Raw genomic sequence first — 12,385 nt, forward strand, 5'->3', positions numbered from 1 at the left:
TAAAGGCTACCTGTTAAATCCTTGACCTTGTACAGTAGGATCGGATTAACTGAAATGCTCAGAGCCTGAAGCACAAGCGAGCAGTTGGAGAGTCTACCTCTTGCTCCGGTAGTGGGCACCAACCACCATGTAGCTGTCAGGTGAGATGCTCAAACTGAGCGGCTTCGCTTTGTCCCTGCAGAACCTGCCCTCAGACCTGCTGCCCTGACCTCCTCCTCTGCAGGGGTCGTGCTTCTGCAGGTAACTTGTGAAGGTCTCCCAGCCGCCGCCTACACGTACCATCACGTGACGCTCATTCAGCATCTGCAAAGGTGACACGAGAAAGCCAAGTCAAGGAGGGAATGCTGGCAGAGAAATTTCCATATATTTTCTCGCAGGGTGTGTTTATGAATAGAATTCTCAATTATAGAGAGCAGACACACACCGATTCAATATTTACAAGCTTGTGCTGCTCTGGCTCTGAAAGGCAAATTATCTCTCGGTTTGGATAGCTTTGTCGAAATCTCATTAAACCAAATGAAACGACACCTCATGGCACCAGCTGAGCACATATGAGGGACTAATCCGGGTATGAACATGCGTGCGCACACATGCAGGAACACCCACATAGAACTGCAACACAAACCACGTAATAAACAGAATGTCTTTCTAACAGTGACTAGTGGGTATCTGTCAGAAGTAGTTACACGGAGGACATCTGAATCAACACATCCTTCAAAGACAGCCGTCCTTACTGCTGTAAAACGAACTGCTGCCATGGCAACTAAAGCCACAAATATAAAGCCGAGGAAAAAAAAAATGAAAGGGGGAATTGAGATGAGTTCAGCCCAGAGCCCCAACTCCCAGCAGACGTTGACATTCCCAGGAGGCCTCGCAAAGCCATCCGTTGCCCCGTCAGCACCAGCCCAGCCCCCTCCTGCCTTATCGCCAATAAAACCCTTCATTATGGAGCCATTAGGGGTGTAGTAATACAAGCAGGTCTCCTCCTCGGATGTGGGGAGGTGAGTGTCACGTGCATGGAGTGAAAAAAAAATCAATGATACAAGCACAGACACAAGCCGCTTTGGAGGAACCCCCAGACATGGTGCGTCTCAGCTGTCACCTTGCAGATTAAAATGTTGAGGTTGACAGGGGTCAAGTCTGACACCACGAATAAACCACTTTCCTGTCACAGGTAGAGCTAATGTAATTCTGACTGGGTTTCATTCTCAAAAATACAGCCAAAGATTATTTTCAAGAGAGGTTTTTTAAAATAATCCATAATCAATTGTCAGTTACAAATAAAACACTTTTCCACTGTATATAATGGCATATCTATGTCTAAGCTACATATGATTTTTTCACACATTCAAGCAAATAATATCCTCTGTTTTTTATTTATTACCCTTACAAACGTTTTTAATAATCCTATATTTTCAGTCTGAAAACACAGTCGGCCCCTTTGTGTACTGGTTCTATTCAACACAAGCCCTCTTTGTCAGGCGAACTCCTTTATTTCTGTCTCTACAACTCCCCCCTCCCCCAACCGGTCTGCGTACAAAGTGTGCTACGTCTGCAGCCCATAAACTAGCGTCTGGATTCCCCTGTGTCCTCCCTGGCAGCTCCATTGACTCCCTCTCTCCGCCTCTCCTGAAACATGCATGAGTGTTCTCAGAGAGGATGCGTCATACCTCTGCCAGTAGGAGGCAGGTTTTAGCCAGTACCACCGCTCTAATGTTTTTTTTTTTTAGCATGGTCCCTCTTTTTGATGCACTATACAAAATTAGCAGCATGATATCATATGAGCCGATTCGGGCACATGTGTGTGTCTTTGCTCTCATGTATATTTATATTTATCCTGCTGCGCTCAGCTCTGTCTTAAGTTACAATAATACATTGTCAAAGATATCTGAGACTTTCTATCCCTTTAAAGCTAGAAGGTGTCACATAAGTTGTAAAGGTTGTAAAAGTTTTTCATTTTAAAATGATGTTGATCCCCTTTACCACCAGCTACACATTTCTATTTTGGGGTGGAATCTCATGACATTTTGTACAGACATTAATCTTTTATCTTTTAACTAATGAAAAAATATCTTCAAATCTAATGAGATCCAGGTCAAGGTCACGGCCACCTATAGAACTAAACCTTGTAAGCAGTCAACGTCTTGCTCGAGGACAAAGACGCTACAGGGTTTATCTCCAAAAAATCTCGGCTATAAAACATATTTTATCATCCCCATAATCATCACCATTTATTTCCTGATTCCACTTACAGACTTAAAAACAGGAATTTTATTCAGGTGTATCTCTTATGTATATAGCTTGAAAAAAAAGGATTTGGTGCAGCATGATATTGGGAGGTGTTTAAACGTCTTTTCCTTCCATTGACGCAGTCGGATAGTGCGGCTGCTACAAAGCCGAAAGAGAGCCTAATTGGGCGCAAAGAAGAAAGAAAAGCCTTCCTCTTTTTTAACACCAAAGAATGGTGGAGCACTTCAGGGCCAGCGTGATTGAATGGACTCCAGGGGGAATAGAGGCGGGGGGGGGGGGGGGGGGAGAGGTGGGGTAGAAAGTTTACACGTGAGGAGGGGCGGTCACGCTCAGCTGCTCATTAACAAGCTGTCTGATTAAACCCCTCACTAATGACTTTGTCTCGGTAATCAATAGTACCTGCTCTTTAAAAAGCTCTGCACACACTGGACGGCACGCTCTCCTAGGAGGCGTATCGGGCTTATCGTGATATATGGTAATTGAGGGTTTATGGCGTGTTTCCCTGCACACGCGTAGGCAGCTCAATGTAATGGATGGCGTCGGGGTCGATGGGCTGCAGCGCCCTCCTCACACAGCCGGTGTGTTTGAGGAAAGGGAATGGAGCATTGCGAGCAGCGTCCAAAAGCTGGTAATTAGTGCTTGAAAAGGGACTGAGTTCTGGTGATACAGCGTGTGTATATGCGTTGTATCTGCCAGGCTGGCTAGGGAAGGTGAGCACAAAAGGTCACCGGGCGAGACAAGGTGGAGAAACAATTCCTTGAGATATTTTAATAGGACGCTCAAAAAATACATTCAGTTGAACCTGACCATAAAGGCTGTGGCCATGACTTTTAACTTTGTCGCCTTTCTACATGCATTTTGGCGGCGGGCCGTGTTGCAGACAGGTCGGCTCAGGAATAACAGCTGTTCTGTTTTGTCACTGAAGGGAGGCTTTATTTTCTAAATAACCAGCCTCTCTCAGCCAGTCGGAAATTTAGCTGTAACAAAACTATTGATTACCAGTTCAATATAGTTAACAAACCATTATATACATTTAATTGGTCAAGAAGACTTTTACTTTGTGATGGACTATTTTCAAATGTATAGCATGTACCTTGTAATGGCCTTACGGATGCCTTACTTAGACAGTGGGCTCTAGAAAGTGTACATTACATGTTATATTTTTTGGTTGTATTTTTTCTTTGCACGGCTGGATGGTTGCGCACAGATAGTAAAGGAAAACCTTCCTCTTATATACAAATCCCCCCACACCTCGGTGGGCTTGCACTCCCGAGTGGGCTGCCATTTGCACTGCACACCACAATCATATCTCCGCCAAATCATCCTAAAAGAGACATGTTTGTTTTTCCTTCAGCTCTGAACTCTTTGCCGAAGGTCTATGTACTGAATACAATCATTGTCAGCCCAGTCTTATCCTGACCATTGGTTGCCAGGCAACCCCCGCCTCCCCAAAGGCCATTCCTCGAGCCTTTGTGTAGAGGCACACGGGTGGTGCACGACTCAGTGAGGCTGAAAAGCATCGACGTCTCCATCCAAATGAGTCGCTCTGACACACTGCACTTGTTGCTGACTGAGCTGTTGATTAATAACTTGAGGGTCTCGTGTATCATCCGACATCAGACAAAATACCTGCAGTATGTTTGTCACTCGAAGGATGTGACTTGAAGGAAGTGGGCTGAACAAGCCATGTCTTCCATAAGACATGTAATGCAAAATGACAAAATGTAATACTTCAATATGAATATTCTGTGACTGCGCAGGTTGGTTCTGTAACAACACTTGGTCATAATGTTGAAACAAATGTAATCTGGCGTGCTGTGTTTCTATAAACACAAAACCCCTGAATAGGCTTACCCGTATGTACAGAACTTTCTCCCCAACACGATAGCAGCCTTTGGGTTGCTTCTCAACCAGGAAGCTGGTGGGACAGCTGCAGGGGGGGTTTTCAATAATGTTTCTCACCTGGAACAGGTGAGGCAGAGAGGCGGGTAAATCATATTCACCCGTAACAGCTCTAAACTCAAATAAGATCACTTTCAATAGAAATACATCACGTACAATGTCTTCCACAATGTTGCTGGTGCCTGTGCTCCTCCGACTCGTGGATCTGCCGCAGGAACGAGCGGCTGCTGCAGGTGGGGAGGTGATGGGAGGTGTAGCAGCGGGAGAGCGCTTGTTTATTGCGGAAAAGGACGCCTCGGGAGTGGATGGCAGGTTTTGGCCTGACGAGAGGACTGAAGCTGGTGTGTTAGTGGTGCAGGATGAAGAGAACAAAGGTGTTTGTGTTGAGGCCGTGGTGGTGCCGGGGTTAGAGGCTGTGAGGGAGGACTGGGGAGGGGATGAACACGTAGGTGTTGTGGCTGATGGAAGATCAGAGGCGATGGAGGCAGCGAGGGGTTCAAACAGACAGGCTGTGCTTGGAGTGAGGGGCGCAGGTGGGAGAGGAGGAGGAGGAGGAGGAGGAGAGGGGGCCGGGGGTAGGGGCGATTGGGAGGGTGAATACACTGGTATTGGAGGAAAAAAGGAGAAGTGCGGAGGGGATGATGGAGATAAGCACCCCGCCTCCTCCCTCTCGATCTCTCTCTCCAACTTCACCAGCCCTGGAGGCTCCATGCCGTACCTGAGAGAGAGGTTTAACAAATATACAAGCAATCATTGACTAACAAACTAAAAAACAATTATTTCAAATAAGTAAAGTAATGCTTAACCTTTTTTCAAATAGAGGAGAGGATAAACGGTTGAAACGTTGAACATTTGAACATAGGTGGGGTTTTTTTTCTTTCTTTTTCTCAGCAGATGCAAATCACAGCAATTGTGTGGTGACACAATCAGCCTTGATGTTCAATGTTTTCATGCTCAGTGTGAAGAAGTTGTGATTTACGTTGCACGTGTCGGATAGTTACCTGGATGCAATCCTTCCTAGCTCCATCAGGCACAGGCACACCTCTCGAGGCTGCTTGTGGAGGACTTCATGACGTAGGAAGTACAGACAAAGAGGGTGGGGGGGTAGAAACTTAAATTACTCACTCATCTGAACGGAAAGATGTTTCTTTGATAATCAAGTGAACTTGTGCATTTGAAGCTTGAGCGTATATTCTGTCAGGAAGGCTCTTGCATGCTCTGTCATTATTTTGCACTTTCTGTTTTTGTTCAGAGCTGTCCATCATGAAATCAGCTGTTTGGATCAACTGGTCTCTTCTGTCAAATGAGCACAATCAAAGAACTACTTTGTTAGCGCCTGCAATTCTCTTTACCTTCATTACGTACATGCTGATGACACCGTACCCTTCCACCTCCCCATCTCCGCCCAACCTTCATCAGAGTCATCATGTTCATCAACTCATCATTCTATCAGCCTCATAAACCACAACTACAAACAGTGTCTGGATTTCACAGGGCGATCTCCCTGTAGAGTCCAAGTGCTAAAGACTCTTTTAGGACTTTATCATCACATATCCTCTGTAACTAATAAACAGTGATGTTTTCTTCATCTTACTTGTGTCTCCTGATTTAAATGATGTTGCTGAGCATGCAATAATGTATGTACAGCTACATACATCATCTATAAAAGTCCACAACTTGAATGACTGAAAAAAAACCCAATAACAAGCAAAATACTAACATAATTATGCCAATATAACTTTATTGGTATTTCATTTTGATTCACCTGTATTTGATATCCATCATTAACATCATCATGGCTGCAGCAAGAAAACGAGAAGAGAGACAAGAAAAAAAGAGTAATCATCCGTTTCCTCATGTGTCGCCAAGGCAGAAAAGTGAAGCCTGTCAGAGTACAGTAAGCTTACTCTGCTCGTCACTTAATTACTCAAGTGAAGTAGGTCAGTCGGCCTGCAGGGGTTGGGGACCTTTTGTTGGTGGATATTAACCTCCTTATTATCATTCTCACGCATCTGGCAGCCTGCGCAGACATGCCCAAGTAAGCCGAACACGGAGACGGGTTTGTGTGTTAACAAAGAACCTTGTTAGCTCCTCTGGAGCATTAACATCCAGAGGGAATGAGGGAGAAATGACACAGGAGGTCTGAAACGAACATTGTAATTGCTTCTGACAAACTCTGCCGAGTTTGTCAGATGCATTCAGACAGAGGGTCGGATATGGAAAAAAGAGGAGAAAAGATGTGTCAATAGGCACAAAGCACCTCGAGGGATTGAGTAGGAAAAAAAAATAACACAATGTCCTCACTCAACAAATGAATGAAAGGCATAAAGGCCAAGGAACATCTCTTGTGACTTTTTGTATTATTTCTACCCCAGTGAGGTGAAACTCAAAGTCTAAAGATTTTAGTTTAATTAATTTCATACTGACGTGATTCAATTCCAAACTCTTTAACTCCGTAATGTCAGGCTCAATCTCCGGTCTTAACTCACCCAAATCCTCTGACTCAAAAAGGTAAGCCTCGTCAATGCCAATCTTTCGACACCAGTAGAGGAAGTTGGCGGTGTTGTCTCGGGCAAAGAAAGATCCAGAAGACGCATTAGCTCGCCAGTGGATCACTCTTCTTACTAAAGGCTGAACACACACACAGAGGAAGATTACATTGTTTTTTTTTGTGGACAATGGTGAGTGTGTGTGTGTGTGTGTGTTGAGTTGTTGCAGCACCTTGCCGTTGTTTGTGTGCATCATCTTCTCCTGGAGCAGCTGTGCGAGCTGACAGAGTACGACGCCGTTGTCCAAACTTTCCATCAGATCATCCGCAGTGACGTCCACACCTGAGGATATAAAACACACCAACACTGAATTATGTGCAGTTAAAGTAACGTAGTTCAATCTAAAAGCGCATCGTTTTGTGTTTTTTAATTTTCACAGAGTTATAGTTATGTAACAATATATTTCACCCAGGCCACAAATAAAACCCTAAACTCAGTGCTAAGAGGGCCTCAAAGGAAAATAACAGACAATTTTACCAACACTTACATCAGAAGCTTAACTGCAGCAGTATAGTTTTCAGTGAGCAGGCTCTTCTTAACGCGAGGACACAGCCGTCAGGAAAATGAAAAGAAATGTTCTTGAATTTTGTTAAAATAACATAGAGGCTCCTGCGAGGTGTCTCCCTGATATATTTAGTAAGAGATATTGTCTTGATATCAAGGTTTTCAATGCAACAGGATAGTATTGTAACAGACATGTGATAACTAAAATGTGTAATTGTAGGAGAGGGACATATTTCTACAGAAAGGTTTGCCAGCACATCTACTCAAGCTGTTGTGAGATGCTTGAATACAGAGGTATTGGTACTAATCATTATTCTTTACATTTTGTTGACTTATCTTTAAGCCTTTATGTTCTCCACCACAAGGCAGCAACGGGGTAAGAAACATCCCTTAGTCTGGAGTCACAGTCGCACAGAGAGGTATTTCAAGGATTTGGGATTATAAGTAGGTTAATGTGCGCCTGTGATTAATGTGGCTGAAAGGGTCATTCATCTGTAGATATCTAGTGGGAGGAATTGAATTCTTTAACTGGGAATCGTTTCACGGTGTAAAGATCCATCTAGGAAACACTGTCTCACCCATGATGGTGTTGAGCCAGGAAGCCAGGTCTTCTTTCATGGGATGCAGGCTGGCGTCATGGCGACAAGGCAGCCACTGGTTGAACTCCTGAGGACTGGTGAGGCCGGGCCCGGAGTGTTGGAATTTTTGTCCGAGGGGACAGTTCATCCCCAAGCCAGTCAGGTGCCTGGGACTCAGAGGACTGTCAAGGCTCATGTTCATTGCTTCCACTTCACTGTCCATGCTGCAGCTCAGGTCGGCCTTTGCGGACCCTGGTGGATCAAAGCATGTCTTGTTAGCTTTTATTACAACATTTTGGCTAGAGTCCGATTTTATTCACAGTTAAATTTATCAATATGTGTTAGTCACAACTCAGAGGGTTTAGACTTTGCTCAAAACCAAAAAGTAAACTGAACCTTATTTTCTTGAGTCTCTCTGGTCAACTAATGTTAAAAAAAACTGATTCAAGGCACATACTATTAGGAATAACAATGTACAATTGTGTCCAGCATAAGTGAACTCAATCCTATTAGAAAAATAATAATAAAAATAATGAAAACATCATCGTTTTGACAGTAATAATGGTCGGCTATTAGCAATGAAAACCACAGAGCTTTCGGACATATTTACATTAGCAGCACCACATTAGCAATTCCACTAATTGTACACGCTATGCTCCATGCGCATAGCTTTCACTCACAGCCACATAATGCACACGGTCATTAATCAAAGGGATTAAACTGACTGACTGCAGGTTTAATAACATGTACAGCTACAGCCGTGAGCCAGTCTCCTGCTGCCGCTATATGGCTCATTTATCCTGTTCCCAGAGCAGCCTCCAGCTCAGCCCCATGTAGAGACATGTTCCAACCTCCAGTAAGTACTCGCTGCCGATCACATGGTGAGGAGGTGTTGTTTAAGTCATGGGAAAGACATGAAATACAAGAGGGTTCATTTTGAATTATAGTATGTGTGGATTTTAAGGGAATCATTGATGCAAAAACAGAGAATGGATGGAGGATAATAGTCTGTGACTTAATGGAACTAGAGGAAATTAGAGGAAAAGTACCCAAAGCCATATGGATTCAAAGCACGGGGACCATAAATATCTGTTTAATGTTTTAATGGCAAACCATGAAATTGTGGAGATACTCCATTTTGTACCAAATAAACCGGCTGAGGGACAAAGCCTCTTGCAGAAGTCTTTTAAACATTTGTTATCGTTAGTCAAATATAAGCAGGCCTGGAGGGTCGAGGTTTGGGACCCAGACAGGCAGCATGACACCTGGCTTCTATAGCTCATTCATCCGAGTACCACCTACAGTGTCTGTAGTTCAACGTTGCAGATGGTCATTACAAGTTTAAGTTGGTCGAAATGTTAGTAGAGCAAAGACGTACACGCAGTAATGCATGTCAGTGAATTCTGAGTAAGATAAATGGGAAGATGTTGCAGACACAGAGTTGGGACTGGATGTAGAGAACAAGGACTTTTGTAAACACATCACCCAGACGTGGGACAGAGACAAGGTGCCGTGTGGACGGAGCTGCCCAAGTTCGAGGCCGGTTTGTTGGCTGACCAGCGGGGCATGAGAGCGTCTGTCTCTATCAAAACGCCCAGGTGCCATATTCACACCTCTGCTACAGAATGGCCATGTAGGGAAGCGCAGGCAAAGGTCAGCCACTGGCCCAGCTCTCGGACACTAGCAGCCTTTATCCTCCTGCTGAGTTGAGGGTCCTTGTCTGTAAACACACCACGTGTGTACACTGGCACAACCACACACAGGCCTATGCATGTACACCTGGTTTCTATTTCACCTCATGTACTTTGCACAACTCGTAAGTTAGGCTTGCTGCAGTGGTATTTAAGAGTTTTTTTTGTTTTTTTTTAATGTTCAAATTACCCAGCCTGCATGACAAAAGTGATGGACTTATATGCAAGGTGACGCAGGGATTGATAATGCAATTGCAGAGGCCTCTCCAGAGAATGAAGTTAAAGCTCATCTTGCGGTCTGGTAAACAATTAACTTCACAACTAGTTAACAAAATGAACTTTTCCTGTGGTAAGGCAGAAATATGTCACTGAAAGAATTATTTTTTCAGTCAGGAATGTACAGTCGTTGTTTCCACAAACACATTTCAGCTAACGTGCTGTTACTGTATCAGCTGCAAGCTTGTGCATTCTGCTTTTTAGTTTTTAAAGCTTGTTCAGTAGCTACTCTCTGTGGTACTTGTTTAAATGAAAAGAGAAATGTTCATGAAACATGATAAATAACTTCACGTGGATCTGCTGATTTCGGCAGCGTTCTCCATCAGCTTGAAAGGCAATGATCTGGTGCCTCAGGTGTAGGTTTGTAGTTCGGAGACCGCTAAAAAGAGGCATGTGAAACTAGTGTAATAAAAGGTGAGGTGTAGATTTCAGCTGGTGGTCGCCCCCCCCCCCCATGACTTTCCTTCTGCTGCTGCCAGGCTAAATAAACCTCATTTCAACACAGGGTGGAAAGGTCTGTCGCCTGCTGCACCCACAGCAGTGGAGACTTATTCAAGCTCCAGTAACACAAACACAATAACACAGTAACACAAAAAAAGACCATTTTGGCATTAAAAAAAACAGTATTTCTGATTGATGGTTTTAGTTTGTGGAAAATAAAATAAACATGGATCTCCCCTCAACAGTCGGGTCATTGAGGCAGTTTGGACTCAACTTTTTTTGTTTCGCTGCCCCGAGCATGTACTGACTTCATGTTGGATGACTCTTTGTAGATTGAGCACATTAGTGATAACTCATTTGCAAAACTCACATTTAAAGCCAACGGGGACATTTTCGAACAGCTAGAAAATGTTAAAAACTGCAGAAAAGTTAAAAGAATAAACAAAACGTTAAGTTTACTTTAAATTGTTTGGCGTGTCATTAAATTACAGTAAAACAAGAACAAACAATAAGAACCAACTTTATGTGACAATTTGTTTATCAATTTAAAAAACAAATTATGAATGAATCTAAAACTGATGTCACATATATTTGACATTCAGCTTTAACAAAAACGTTGAAATACTGTAAGAGACCTATAACACTATCAACATATCAACACAATACAATCAGTATTATGGGCATGCCGTTTCGTAATCATTTGCAGCAATCATAAGCATATTTATTTATCATTAAATACTCAGTATGCAAAAAAATGTACTTACCACTCGCTAAGAGCATTCTTCAGAAAGTTTCCTTTTTCATAAAAGTTCCCTCAGTGTCTAGTGCGCCGGAGTTTTCCTCTCACACACGCGCACACATGCACGCATACTAGTGAGCCAGATGTTCCTCTCCCTCAGGTTGGCCACATGTGACAGGCTCCACTGCAACAAGGTGCAGGCTGCGCTCACTTGTAAAACACACTCTGCTGTCCACGTCTGCACGTGCGCGGTGTCAACTTACAAGGTGCTTCAGACACGTTAGGAACAAATAAATACCTCACTCTGTCTGGACGATTTTTTATTTTTGTTTAAGTCAATGAAACGTCTCTTTTCAGTGTTTGAGGGGCCTCTAAATGTTAAAGTTTTTTTTAACGGAACATTGGTGTAACGTTTGTTTAAAGTGTAATATAATAATAATAAAGTGGTTGTTCACTTTGTAGTATGAAAATGATAACAGGATTTATTAATCTTCCCGAGGGAACCACAGTCCTTGAGAAAAAAGAGGCAATGTCCATCATTCATTTGAGCAATTCAGCAAAAAAAGGCCATGAGTGACTCTTATCAAACTAAATCAAAATACTTATTATTTCTTTTATTACTATTTCATTCATTGTATCTATAGTTTTGGTTGACGTGTTACAATATGTTGACACTACTGCATTAACTAAGTAGAGGAACTGTCTGATATTGTCTCCTTGGACTGAAATCTGAATTGACCTTTACAAAGAGACAACAATACACTGCCTCAAGCAAGATCCAATCCATGCAGCTCCTTACAAATATAAAATGAATAAAAAGATTTAACCAACCATCATTGCTGTAGTATTGGACCCACCAGAAGAGGTCTATCACTACTCTGTAAGCTTAATAAAGGTATGATGTGGATCATTGTTGGATCTCTGAAATGATTGTGATGAGGAGGGGCTGCCTACCAATAGAATGTAGCCAAAGATGGCTTCAAATATAAAGGCTCTGCGGACTGCAATGTTTATAATTACTATGCATATGAGGCAAAACAACTACATACTCTGCATCACAAGCCCTAGTGACATTCTTAGTACGGTAATGCCTAAAAGGAATTGAAATTTACTTGGATTCAGACAACAGCTTAAGTTACAGATTTCTTTCAGAATCAGAAATATAGGTCACTACATTAGACCCTTCCCACTTCCTCCATCAGTACACTTCACTGCTGCCCTCATGCTTCTTTGCACTGGTCAGCATTCATCTGACCGATGCTATTGTGAATATTAATGTGTGTGTATTTGTGATGTCATAGTGGGTGCAACTGAGTGAATCACATCCTGTCTCTGTCATAAAGGCTGTGTGCCTTTGAGCAGGCGTGGTATAGCTGACATACTGACAATGTTTTAACGATCTGTTAAACGTTAATAAGGACTCAATAGCACCCACAGAGTTAATAAACAGTTGCT

At 42.9% G+C, this 12,385-nt stretch overlaps 1 protein-coding gene across 1 annotated transcript; it reads right to left on the reverse strand.

Moving 5' to 3' along the window:
- Positions 1–93: 93 nt before the first annotated feature.
- Positions 94–8,006, reverse strand: gas2b (growth arrest-specific 2b). The gene is made up of 7 exons (XM_037452440.2): positions 7,784–8,006; positions 6,874–6,983; positions 6,642–6,783; positions 5,154–5,217; positions 4,309–4,870; positions 4,105–4,212; positions 94–303 (listed from the first exon to the last, which is right to left on the reverse strand). The coding sequence occupies exons 1-7, from the start codon at positions 8,004–8,006 to the stop codon at positions 94–96; spliced, it is 1,419 nt and encodes a 472-aa protein (XP_037308337.2).
- Positions 8,007–12,385: the final 4,379 nt, after the last annotated feature.

Source organism: Pungitius pungitius, chromosome 4, assembly GCF_949316345.1.
Source record: "Pungitius pungitius chromosome 4, fPunPun2.1, whole genome shotgun sequence".
In the NCBI taxonomy this organism is placed as follows: domain Eukaryota; kingdom Metazoa; phylum Chordata; class Actinopteri; order Perciformes; family Gasterosteidae; genus Pungitius; species Pungitius pungitius.